Genomic DNA, 12,910 nt, shown 5'->3' on the forward strand with positions numbered 1-12,910 from the left:
GTAAAAGGAATAGGTTTTCAGTGTTGAAATGAGCTTTTAAGAAAGTGTGCTCCTCTTTCACATGTGTTGCAACTCTAGCTACTGCAGAGTGATATGCAGAGGTGTTATCTGGTGAAGGGGCTTCTGTATGGTATGGCTCTAAGGATGTGCTGTCTCGAGGATCCATCCAAGAAGCATGTCATGCAACCTCCATGTCATCAGGAGCCTCTTGTTCCTTATAGGGTTGCCTTTTAGTTGATGATTCTTAGTTTTGGTTTGAATACGAGTACTGGGGACAGAGGTGCTGGAGTCAGTACGAAGCCTACATTTGATTTTCTTTTCTTAGGAAATAGGTTTCTCTGAAATACCCTCTTCAAATGTGATCATTCTTTTTTAGATGTATCATGAATGGAGGAAGACAGCCATGCAAAAATATGACTACTGTCAGGATTGATGTCATAGTGTGTTACCTACTGTCATCTGCCAGGGGACAAGAGGGAGTGATGGGCGTTGATGCAGTTTTTGGGTTTGAAATCTCTTTTAGCACCAAAGGTGTGGTGGTAGGCTCTTGGACTCCAGACTGTAAGCTTTGGTTCTGAGAGTGGGAGGGTGTTCCAGTTTCAACAATGTTCTGCAGCAGGGAATAGCCTTGACGGTGGAAGGCAGTGCAATCTTTGCAGGCTTTTTCAAGGAAAGGTTCTTCAATCCGGGGTGGCGCTCTGGTTCCTCGATCAAGGCAAGGTTCTCGTGGGGCATTCCGTAGTATGTAGCCAAGGCACAGCTCGAGGTAGAATCCTTGGAGGAAGGATTCTCTGATGATGGAGGTGCAATCTCTTCCCCAGCGCACTGAGGGCATGTGCTGCCCTCAGCTTTCACAGACTTGGGTGCAGTTTATGTGGAGCGTCCTGGATAATCTTCAAAGGACTCACAGTTATGAGCTGAAATATACATTGTGTGCCACTCCTGTACGGCTTCAGCACAATGTTCAGTCCCATGCCCCGTCCATCCAGCATGAAACTATAATCGTCGGTGTGCAGCCGGACACGGCACTCAGAGACATGTCTGAATCCAATGTCAGGAAAACACATCATGAGGTGAAGTTTGTGTCGTGGTGCATTCTTTGTTTCGGGAGAAGGTATCATAAGACACTTCCAAATTGAAACTCTCCCTTCGAAGAAAAACAACTGTCACGTTTCAAGCTCAGCACTAAAGGGCAGGTGTATGAAAAGCAAGTGGTCTACAGCTTAATGCAAACACAGTGTTAACAGGTGTGTAGTTGTTAATAAGTGAACCTAAGAGCGCCAGCTCTCTCGGCAACTGGCTGCTGACCGTGTTGGTCAACCCCTAACAGCGTGGTGAATGGTAACAGACATTGGGAGCACGATGCCCAATGTGAGAAAGGGAGTGTTAAGCCTATGGCTGTGGTCATATGGCACAGTAATGGTCTACTCTCATTAATAGTAGACATCAATATACCCTGGTGAGGTCTAAGAGGTCGGTAGTGAGAAGCAGTTATCCATCTGAGTGAATTTGGGTTCAGTGGTGTTAGCTTTGGTGGTGAAATTCAGCGTGGACTGTAAAGGCATGACTTGGGCCTACACAGGACAGTGTGGTGCTTGCCCTAACACATGCTTATAAGGGGAGTGGATTCTGTTGCACAGGCAAAGGAACGATTAGAAAAAAGGAAGCCAGGCTGTCAGAAACCTTCTCCTAAGAAATGCCCTTCCATGGATTGTTACGCTCCCGTATATGAGGCGGCCTGATAGGGATTCTCCCGAAAAGTTCTCGTTCAGTCCCTAAACAGTACAGACATACCTTCTAGAGCCTTCATTACAAATGTAAAATAGTTCCACCATGCGGGGCCTAGGGCTAATCAGCTCCCAGGAGCGTCTGCCCTTGATGGTGCCTGTTCCACTACCTGCACTCCGAAAAAGCCATAGAAAGTCACAAAAACAAACACATGTAATGCAATGGTTGCCTTAAGGAGGACAATCATGACACAATGTAAAATGTAAATAAATAACTTACTCGCTTTCTTTCGACTCTGCTCTTGACAATGATGCACCCTAATGATGTCTGCGGTTGTATCCCGGACTGCAGGCTCTTCACTTTGCAGCAGCATAAATATGCAATTCCACAGGATTAACGTATCCGATAAATCTGATAATATTCAAGGGAATAATTTTGTTGAAATAAATAGCACAGAACGATGTTGCATGAGACCATCAATAAATATTGTATGTAAACATATATAGTTGCCAGTTATCCACCAACAGTTGAAGGGGTTAATTAAGAGCTGAGATAGGTGCAAAATGTAAATGAGGACCTTACCAACATTTTAAAACACATTGTAAGTAGCATCATAGTAATATTGTCTGTGTACGTTGAAGCACAGAACTAGGCCTGTGTACTTGATCTTATATTTGGCTGTGTATTATGATGCTGCATTGAAATTAAATAGGTTTGATTTTAACATTGGGATGTTTCTAAATGATCTTCCTAAAACAGCTGATACTGTTGTATGAAAAGAGGGCTGTGAAGGCAACGAATAGGATATTTTGGAAGCGAGGTCTCCACAGAAGTTCAACATCCCCTGCCTCCAAGTCCCCTCCCCCCTGACACAGATATGTCCATTTCCCAAATAGTTTGAGCCGCAGGACAAAATAACGTACTCCATTCTCATTTTCTGGTAATGCAAAAGGGTGCACATCATGTTCAGAAGGGCTAAGCTGCAATGTTACTTAATGATAAAGATGAAAATAAATTGTACCAGTCATGGATTTACAAGGGAGAACAATATTTCATCAGTTATTGACTAACAATGGAAGAAAATAAATTTCACCAGCTATTCAATTTAAATTGAGCTAAAGAAGAGTCTTAGTTTTTCAATTATAATTGGGGGGAGGGGGGAATAAATGGCCCAGTTATTGCGTTAAGATTGAAATGAACTGTCCACAAAAAACTACATACAATTGTGTTGCGAAGAGTCACACAGCATAAATGAAACACATGTGTATTGATGTTAAATAAACATGGGGCCTCATTCAAAATGTTTTTGGTGGTCCATACAAAAGGGGGAGCTATACATTTATTTGGGGTTTCATACAGCGTTACAAGCCATACAGAAGCAACTTCAGAATCCTTGGCATCAGGTACATGAGGGCAAACAAATTCAATTCTGGATGTCAGACAATAGGTTGCCAATGGCATATTATCAACTGATGGAATCTACCAAGCCCATATGCTGATAAGAAGGTGGTAGAGCATGCAGAAGATTCCACACAGTCACAAGTGATGGGGAGGTAGGAGCGATGGCCAGATGTGGAATTGAAACTAAAAGCCCCGGGACCAGCAGAAGAGTTAAAGGCTAGCACTGAAAGCCTTGTCTGCTTGACAAACAAGTTACTTACCTTCGTTAAAAAATTATCTGGTAGAGACATATTCTGGTTGCAGATTCCTTACCTTAGAGTTCCCCCCAGGCGTCACACTGGATCTGGACATTTTTCTTCGAGCAGTATTCCTGCGCACTGTCCGTCGACTCTGCATGCGCCGCTGGTGCCATGATCCCTGGGATGACGTCGCGGACGTATATAGGCAGCACGCTGACGGTAGTTTCCTTTCACGACTTTCCACGTCAGTAGTGCGGAGCCATCAAGAACACTGATATTGGTGTGCCAAAACTAGGGCCCGGAAAAGGGAATCCCTGACCATAGAAATCAGTTCGCAAGCAGGTAGGATGGGTGGGCCGGTAAGGAATCTGTATCTAGAATGTCTCTACCAGATAATTCATTACTGAAGAGAAGTAACTTGTTAATCTGATAGAGACTTCTAGTTGCATATTCCTTACCATAGAAAAGATACCCAAGCAATACCATCCTCGGAGGTTGGCTGCGAACCAAGATCAGACTAAAAAGTCTTGCAGGAACAAATGGTCAAAGTAGCCGTCTCTACAGACCTGACTGTCCAGGTAGTAGTGCTTTGTGAACGCGTGCAGGGATCCCCATGTTGTAGACTGGCAGATGTCTAGGACCAGAACTCCGGGTGCAAACGCAGTGGTTGCAGCAGTTGCTCATGGAATGAGCACGCAAACCCTCAGGGGTTTGCCTTTTTGCCAGAGTGTAGCACATCTTGATGCAGAGGACAACTCATCGAGAGATGGTCCGCTTCTGCACTGCCCGTCCTTTCTTCGCACCCACATAACCGACAAATAATTGATTGTCCACACAGAAGTCTTTGGTACGACTGAAGTAGAATGCCAACACTCTTTTTGGATCCAGACGGTGGAGTTTCTCCTCCTCATGAGAAGGATGTGGGGGTGCGTAAAAAGTAGGCAAAGTGATGGGTTGGCCCACATGAAAGGGCGTGACCACTTTAGGGAGAAAAGAAGCCCTAGGGCGAAGAACCACTTTGTTAGGAAGGACAAATAGAAATGGTGGCTTTGAAGAAAGAGCTTGGAGCTCACTCACTCTGCGAGCAGAGGTGATGGCAATAAGAAAGGATGTCTTTAAAGTGAGAAGCCACAACAGACAATTAAGTACTGGCTCAAAATACCCTAGCATGATGAACCTAATCTGTAACCTAAAAGAGAGCTAGGTGTGTTAAACCTAATCTACCAATGCCATGTCCATGAGGAGAGCCACCCAACCCTCCTTACTTTGGAATGAGGTCTGTAGCTCAGACTCCTTAGGGACATGAAGACTGGTTCAGCGTCAAGGCGACATGCAGCATGGACAGTGTCAATGGCATCTGGTAGGAATCTTTCTGACTACCTGTCTATGAGAGGTGCATTTATACAGATCTGCTCGGACCCCTGACGTAGGTCTGTTCCCAAACAATAGATAACAAGACATGCTTGGGACCCTTAGGATATGAGAATATCGGCCCAAAAGGCATGCAGTGTTCACAGATCACAATGCAAGACTGGAGGAAGAGAACATTTTCTTCCCAAGTTGATCCAGTCTTTTTGATTCCCTAACCAGGGGTGCGGATGGGAATGAGCTCAACGAAGAAGAAACCTGGATGGCAAGGCTATCAGGTGTAGGATGTTTAGTAAAGGAATTTAGGGTCGTTTGAAACAGGCCGATGACGGCGGGCGATCGTCCTGTTCACAGGAGCCCCTGTGCTGGGTCTGGACCAGGCACCCAGAAGGACATCAGTGAAGGCTTCATTAAAAGGTAGAAGAGGTTCCGAGGTGGAAGGCCCAGGCTGAAGCACCTCAGTCACGAGTCCTGACTGCCACAGAAGGTGGCTCAAGGTCGAAGACCTCACCCGCCTTTAGCACCACCGTTGAATACAATGCTCCCTCCTCCGAAGCCACAGTAGGGGGAGAAAGCATGCCAGCATCAGGAGAGTTATCCAGACCCTAGCTTCACCCAATCTCTGTGCTCAGTTAATTTCAGAGTCTTCCTGCTGGAATTCTAAAGGGTCCAGCGACCCCCCCCCACACTTTCCCTGTATCTGCACCATTAAGCATAGGGGGAAGAATTCAACCTGAGGAATGTAGGCCCCGTCGAAGATGGAATCGGTGAACAACGTCGGTCCGCCTCCGGGTCAGAGTCGGGTATAAGTAAGGGCTCAACATCGATCGTGGGCCCGACTGATGTCGGAAGTGTCAACGTCTTTGCGGGCGCCATGGGAGGTCGTGTTGGCACGACCTACGTCGGCACAGATCCAACAACGGACCCTGAGAGGCCCTCCAGAGCCAGGGCCGAAGCCGTTGGTGCGGAACCAGAGGGGACCCCTTCAAACACCACTGGGCCGAAAGGCATCCCAGGGGTGTCGTTCTACCCAAATATGAGACGAATGGCCTCACAGAATTTTTTAAGTTGGGCAGGGGTCGCTCCGGCTCCTGAAAACTCGGGAAAGTGCAAAGTAGGCCCAGAAACAGGCTCCGAAGACAGAGGCCTAGAGTGTCAATGCTCTTCCCGCGTTGCATCATCCGAGCGACGGGGCGAAGTCGAAGAATGTTTGTTCTTCTTTGGCTTCTTCTTCTTGTTACATGAATGCCTCGAGGACTTTGAATGGGACAAAGAAGAATGGTGATGACTCCGTGAGCGGTCTCGTGACCTCCCTCTCGATCGAGACCAGCGTGGAGTCGAGCGCCGGGCTGCCATGAGCTTTATAGACCGCTCCCTCAAATCCTTCATGGCCCAGCACTCGGAGCACAACTTCGGGTCATGGTCGCGCTCTGGGCACCACAAACACATGAGGTGCGGATCCGTCACCGACATCATCAAGATCTCGACAAAATGGCTGAAGTCAGTCAAAAAATGACTGAGGATTGCTCTCTCTGGATCTGCACATAGGCTGGCACAGAAAGAAAAGAACTGACATCAGCGCGCCTGGGTGGCACCTATATACGACTGCAACGTCATCACGGAGATCACGATGCACTGGGAGTCCACTGACGCCTCCTGATGAATTTGATTAGAGAATACTGCAGTAACCAAGACATGAGATAAACACAGCACAAATTAAGGCAATGGTTTGCGAGATTTGAAAGAGAGGTGGGTTCACTCTGAGAAGGTTTAAGTGATCAAAAGCAGAAACGAATTAGTTTTTATTAAAAGTCAGAAACTATTGTGAAGGATTGCTCACTGTCCAAGAGCATGCCACGGTTGCAGACTTTTAGAACTTTCTGAGGAGGGGTGGTCACAGAGAAGCAGACCCAGACAAGAACAGTAGGCTTGGACTGACTGTCCCAGAAAGAGTATTTCAGTTTTCTCACTGCTGTGACATAGCCAATTGTTGTGTATAGATTGTGAAATGTTGACATTATATGACTTATAACTTTAGCTCGTTCAATACTATTGCAGAAAGGCTAGGTCCACGCCACACGTTCACGATAACCACTCAAGGTGTAAATAATATGTTTTAAAATGTTATCTGGCACAGATATCCTAAAAATCTGGTGTTGACTTAGCCTTTCTGTACCTACTATAGACACATCTCTGCTACATGTAAGCATTGCAGCCACTGCTGAAACTGAGCCACTTCAGCCTGAACAGCTACAATGGAAGCACTGTCAGCTACATCACTAAATGTTTGTTAATGCACATTATGGAATGTCCCCATGGGATCAGTGGCCTACCCACCTAGACTCATATGGGGTAAGCGAGACAGACTATCATCTCCTAGGGCAGAAAAAAATTAATAGCCTGAAAGAGTGAAAATAAAATGGTGCAGTATTGTTAGCCATTTAACACACTGTCAGGTGTTGGGCTTAGGGTGAGAATAATAACAAAGGACTACGTATGTTACCACTACAAATAGTAAACCACAAGAGCGAACAGACCCAAATGCCATTCACTCAATGCAGCATTACATTCACGTTACCTCCAGAATTACCAGATCAGAAGTCTGGAGGTTGTGGATCACGGGCCTGCTGCAGTTGGCCCATCAGAGACTATAGGGCAAGACTTCCTGAGCAGTTAGAATCAGTACAAAAATGAACCTTTTCCTGGCAATACTTCATGAGTTGCAGCTGGAATTTCGCTCCCGCACAGTTCATCACTGTTAGAAATGGTGTCTTTGGTTGGCAGTCAGGTTACCCCCTGTCCAAGCAAGGACCCTCACTCTAGTCAGGGTAAGTCACACACAGTCCAAATTAGCCTGTGCCCACCCTCTGGTAGATTGGCACTGCGCAGTCAGGCGTAACTTAGAAGGCAATGTGTAAAATATTTGTGCAATAAATTATGCAATAACACAGTATAACACCACAAAAATACACCACACAGGGTTTAGAAAAATAAAGAATATTTATGTGGTTAAATGTAGGTAAAAAAACAATCAAGATTTGATAAGTACACGTTGAAATATCACTTCAGAGAAAGATAAAAAAAAGTATTTTGTCTTTAAAAAAACAACAAGTGTCTCTTGTAAGCACGAAGTACCTGGTTTGCATTCAACTTCTCCGCAAGGGACCGTAGAGGAGGAGATGCATGGAAAACGGGGAGGTGTGCGTCGGTTTCTCCGGGCGCACATAGACGATGCGTCAATAATTTTACACGGAGGGAAGGGTTTGCTTCGATTTCCGGCGTGCTGACTTGGATCCTCTTCAGGTTGCAGGGTATTCCGACGCCCTGGGGACGATGCGCAGGAATCCTGGGCGTGCAGGATGAAGTGAACAGGAGCTGCGGCGATCCGGTGGATGATGCGGGGAAAATTCTGTCATACGGCGGGTGCTGCGTCGATTCTTCTCGCAGGAAATCGGGCTGTGTCATTCTGGCTCGGCTATGTGTTGATCCAGTGGGCCGTGCGTCAAAGTTCCGGTCGCAATGCAAGTGCTGCGTCGATCCCCTCTCGGGGAGCCGGGCTGCATTGTTCCGGTTCAGCATGCAGTGATTTACTCACCGCGATACAGGCTGTGCGTCATTTCTGGCAGGCTGTGTGTCAAATTTTCACCTCACAAGGAGTTCTTTTCAGGATGAAGTCTTTTTGGTCCTGAGACTTCAAGGAACAGGAGGTAAACTCTATCCAAGCCCTTGGAGAGCACTTCTCAGCAGAGCCAGAGGGCAGCAAAGCAACAGCAGGGCAGTAGTCCTTTGCATAAAAGCAGTCAAATGAGTCCTTTAGGCAGCCAGGCAGTTCCTCTTGTCAGGTTGCAGGATCTGGTTCAGAGTTTCTTCACCAGTGGTATCTTGTCCAGAAGTGTCTGAGTTAGTAGGATCAGAGGCCCTGTTTAAATACCCAAATGTGCCTTTGAAGTGGGGGAGACTTCAAAGAGTGGCTTAGAAGTTGACAAGGTCCCCTTTCAGTTCCATCCTGTCTGCCAGGGTCCCAGTAGGGGGTTTGGCAGTCCATTGTGTGAGGGCAGGCCACTGTCCTTTCAAATGCAAGTGTCAGACCTTCCACCCTCCCAGCCCAGGAAGACCCATTTAGTATACAGATTTGTATAGGTGTGACTGAGCATCCTGTGTTTGGGGTTGTCTGAGTGAAATGCACAAGGGCACTGTCAACTAACCTAGCCAGATTGTAAGGCATAGAATGATTTAAGTGCAGAGAAATGCTCACTTTCTGAAAGTGGCATTTGTAAAATAGTAATATTAAATCGAACTTCACCAGTCAGCAGGATTTTGTATTACCATTCTGGCCATACTAAATATGACCTTGTTACTCCTTTCAGATGAGAATCTACCACTCAAACAGTATATGAGGGTCGCCCTGTTAGCCTATGAAAGGAGCAGGCCTCACAGCAGTGTAAAACAAATTTAGGAGTTCTACACTACCAGGACATATAAACTACACAGGTATATGTCCTGCCTTTTACCTACATAGCACCTTGCCCTATGGGTTACCTAGGGCCTACCTTAGGGGTGACTTATATGTATAAAAAAGGGAGTTTAAGGCTTGGTAAGTACTTTTAAATGCCAAGTCGAAGTGGCAGTGAAACTGCACACACAGGCCTTGCAATGGCAGGCCTGAGGCCTGGTTAAGAGGCTACTTATGTGGGTGGCACAATCAGTGCTGCAGGCCCACTAGTAGCATTTAATCTACAGGCCCTGTGCATATGTAGTGCACTTTACTGGGGACTTATAAGTAGATTAAATAAGCCAATTGTGTATGAACCCATGTCACCATGTTTTAAGGGAGAGAGCATATGCACTTTAGCACTGGTTAGCAGTGGTAAGTGTGCAGAGTCCTAAAACCAGCAAAAACAGTGTCCAAAAAGTGGAGGGAAGCAGGCAGGCAGGCAAAAGGTTAGGGGTGACCACCCTAAGGCTCTCAGGTCTAACAATCACCATATTTTCTGTCCCCTTACCCTTTGTTCTTTTCTCCCTTTTCCAGTTCCCTCATACAGCAGTTCTTAGGTAGTTCCTGGGTAAGTGTTGATGTCCTTCTGTCTCTGTATATTCCTGCTTACCTCCTCAGTTACAGATATCCAGGTCTACAGGGTTTCCTGGTTTGCATGCCTGGATCTTGATAGGTTGTGGAGCATACCATAACTAGGAGGCTGCTACACAAAGTTCAATTTTAAATGCCTGGTTTCCGCCAAACCCTAAAACGTTTTTTGTAAAGTTACTGCGGTGCCTGTATCTGCCACCTACTTACCAGACGAGGACGAGCATGATAGCGACTACAAAGACGAGATCCTTTGTTCGTCTCTCTTTACCCTTTCCCCTGTTTCTGCCAAACTCCAATCCTGCAGTGTTCCTACTTCACTCTCGAGGTGGTTATTCAAAGACCAGCATTACCGATAGGTCCACTTGGTAAATCTGTAAGTCAGACTAACTCTAACCCATATTTCCATACACATAGTTTACACCCCTCATAATCCACTACACTAGTATCAAAGTCAAGTAATCCCTTCATAGATGGCTAGGTGCTTCACGGCCTACCAGGCTGAATGCCTCTGACTTCTGCCTCAATGAAGGACTCAGTTTATGTGTCTCTTCCGTTTTTGCACCTGCATACTTATACCTCATTATCCAATGGACTCTGGATGTATGGTCTTGTAACACTCTTCCTTTTAACCTCTTCACTTCTCGTCTCTTAATGTATGTGTTATGGAACAGTAATATCAAATAGTACAGCATGTTTTATTATCCAAAGGTCGACTCTCGGGGGGATCTTTTCCCAGATGACAATAAACGTTTCTTATTTATCAGTTTAAGCAGAAACAGCCACTGGCACTCTTACGATACGCAGTGGCCCATGTGTCCCCCCTTTCATTAGGACCGGAGGAATTTCCTTAAATTTCACTTGCAGAGGAGTGAGGGACTCTAGTAAGGTGTCATAAACTCTAGTAAAACAATGCCACGAATAGCAGTGCCACTGTTTCTAAAAACAGTGCTGGAGTGGGACAGTCCATTGTGTGCCAGTCCCACTTAGGTGCTTCACACCTTTTCAATAAGGCTGCTAGACCTCCAAGCTCTGCAAACGTTTGCAACTCATATGGAACCTGTGAGTATCATCTGTCACAGTGTCCTTCATGCTACAGGTTTTCTGATGCACAGTGGAGGACAGCTCCCAGGACACTGCCAGACTACTACTGGCCATTGTGTGTGCACTTCCTGGGCATCATGGCATATGCCCTGGCCGTAATGGGCACTCTTGTGCTCATATCCTACCATCTCCAACACTTTCAGGAATGTCTGCCATTCCTAGGGCATGGTCATAAGTTCATGATGGGTTGATGGACCTCTGAAAAAGGATCAGCTCTATAAGTGGTAAGTAACAGCTTTCACCTCGAAAAGGTCTGTGGGGAGGAAGATGAGCTCTGCTGTTTCTTCCGGAATCTGTATTTTTTTTTTTTAATTGTGTGACGTTTACATACACCATCACTTGCCCTCAGTGATGATATTAAAACATGACCATCTCAGCGCCCAGAGGAGGTAGGGAGGTCACAGGTGTGAAAGCCCAGAAAAGAGCTAGAAATACACGTCCTGCTATGAGCTGGCCAACTCTGCACCCAGATTTATTATTATTTAAATATATAGCTTGACAGAAAATGCTATTGTGAGCCACCTGGCTGCACTGCAATTGATGTTATTATAATCTAAAACTTACATCTAAAATAGGACTAATAGACACATGGCCTCTGAATTTAGTGAATTGATCAGGATGCAAAGGAAAGATGAGAAAAATTAAAAAGAAGATCAGCAGTTTGAAGGAAAATGCCCTTTGATTGACAAAGTAAAGGGACTGAATAAAGTTCAGTTAAGAAAAACTTTTTGTTTCTTTATTCTCTTTTACAAGGAAAGCTATTTCTATTGACTTCTCAAAGGCGCCTGGACCGCCAATGATCACACAAAGTCCCAAAAAAACAGTCAGCACTCTACATACAACAGTAAGGGCCCCAGGGATCCCTACAAGCATGGCCACTTGTACAGTAGGTAGGTGTATGTTCTTCTGTGATTTCCAGTGCCCACAGCATGTTATGGAGCATTCAGTTGCATTTTCTTTGATATCCTGAAATGCTAAATCTCTAAACCTGCTATTTTACTTCTCTTTTATTCAGCATCTCTTCACTATGTAAAGGCTTCTAAATGAAATAATAAATCCTTAGTAGGAGCTGAGAAAGACCTGGTCCATGAGGACAGAATGTGAAAGAGGCTGGTGTGTGAGTGGACAATGAATTTGGCACGTGTAGATATTTGTGCAGTGAAGCTTTCTCCAATTTCTTGGCCTATCATTTTAGTGGTGTGAGCTCATGCCTCAGGGCAACACAAGTTTCATGTGTAGGAAAGTGTCCTTGTTGGCATGGTTACTCCCCACACACACACACACACACACCTTTTGCCTGATATTGATGCCAACTTTGATTGAGAGTGTGCTGGGACCCTGCTAACCAGGCCACAGCACCAGTGTTCAGTCCCAAAATCTGTACCTTTGTTTACACAATCAACACACCCCTGGTACCCAGATAAGTCCCTTGTAAAAGGTACCTATGGTACCAAGGGCCCTGTGGCCATGGAAGGTCTCCAAGGACTGCATCATGTATTATGCCACCCTAGGGTACTCCTCGCCAAGCACATACACATTACCTTTGCAGCTTGTGTCTGCTGGTGGGGAGAAAAAGGCAAAGTCGACATGACACCCCTCTCAGGGTGCCATGCCCACAGACCACTGCCGGTGGCATAGGCAAGTCACCGCTCTAGCAGGCATTACAGTGCTAAGGTAGGGTGCACTATATCACAGGTGAGGGCATGGCTGCATGAGCAATATGCCGCCACAGTGCCTAAGTCCATTCTTGTACATTGTAAGTGCAGTGTGGCCATATAAAGCATATGGGCTGGGAGTTTGTCATTACGAACTCCACAGCTCTATAATGGCTTCACTGAAGTCTGGGAAGTTTGGTATCAAACTTCCCAGCACAATAAACCCACAATGATGCCAGTGTTGGATTTATTGAAAAATGCACCCAGAGGGCATCTTAGAGATGCCCCTGTATTTTAGCCAAACTTCTAGTGCGGGACTGACAGGTCTGTGC

The 12,910-nt window shown here is 45.8% G+C and overlaps 1 protein-coding gene across 4 annotated transcripts in view; it reads right to left on the reverse strand.

Moving 5' to 3' along the window:
* The window catches only part of THADA (THADA armadillo repeat containing), a 1,551,972-nt gene that overhangs the window by 117,593 nt on the left and 1,421,469 nt on the right, over positions 1-12,910 (reverse strand). For all 4 annotated transcript variants that reach the window (XM_069233992.1, XM_069233989.1, XM_069233988.1 and 1 more), the window contains one exon: positions 2,008-2,139. In XM_069233992.1, the coding sequence (XP_069090093.1) occupies positions 2,008-2,139 (132 nt within the window). The remainder of the gene's footprint in view (positions 1-2,007; positions 2,140-12,910) is intronic.

Source organism: Pleurodeles waltl, chromosome 5 (assembly GCF_031143425.1).
Source record: "Pleurodeles waltl isolate 20211129_DDA chromosome 5, aPleWal1.hap1.20221129, whole genome shotgun sequence".
Lineage (NCBI taxonomy): Eukaryota > Metazoa > Chordata > Amphibia > Caudata > Salamandridae > Pleurodeles > Pleurodeles waltl.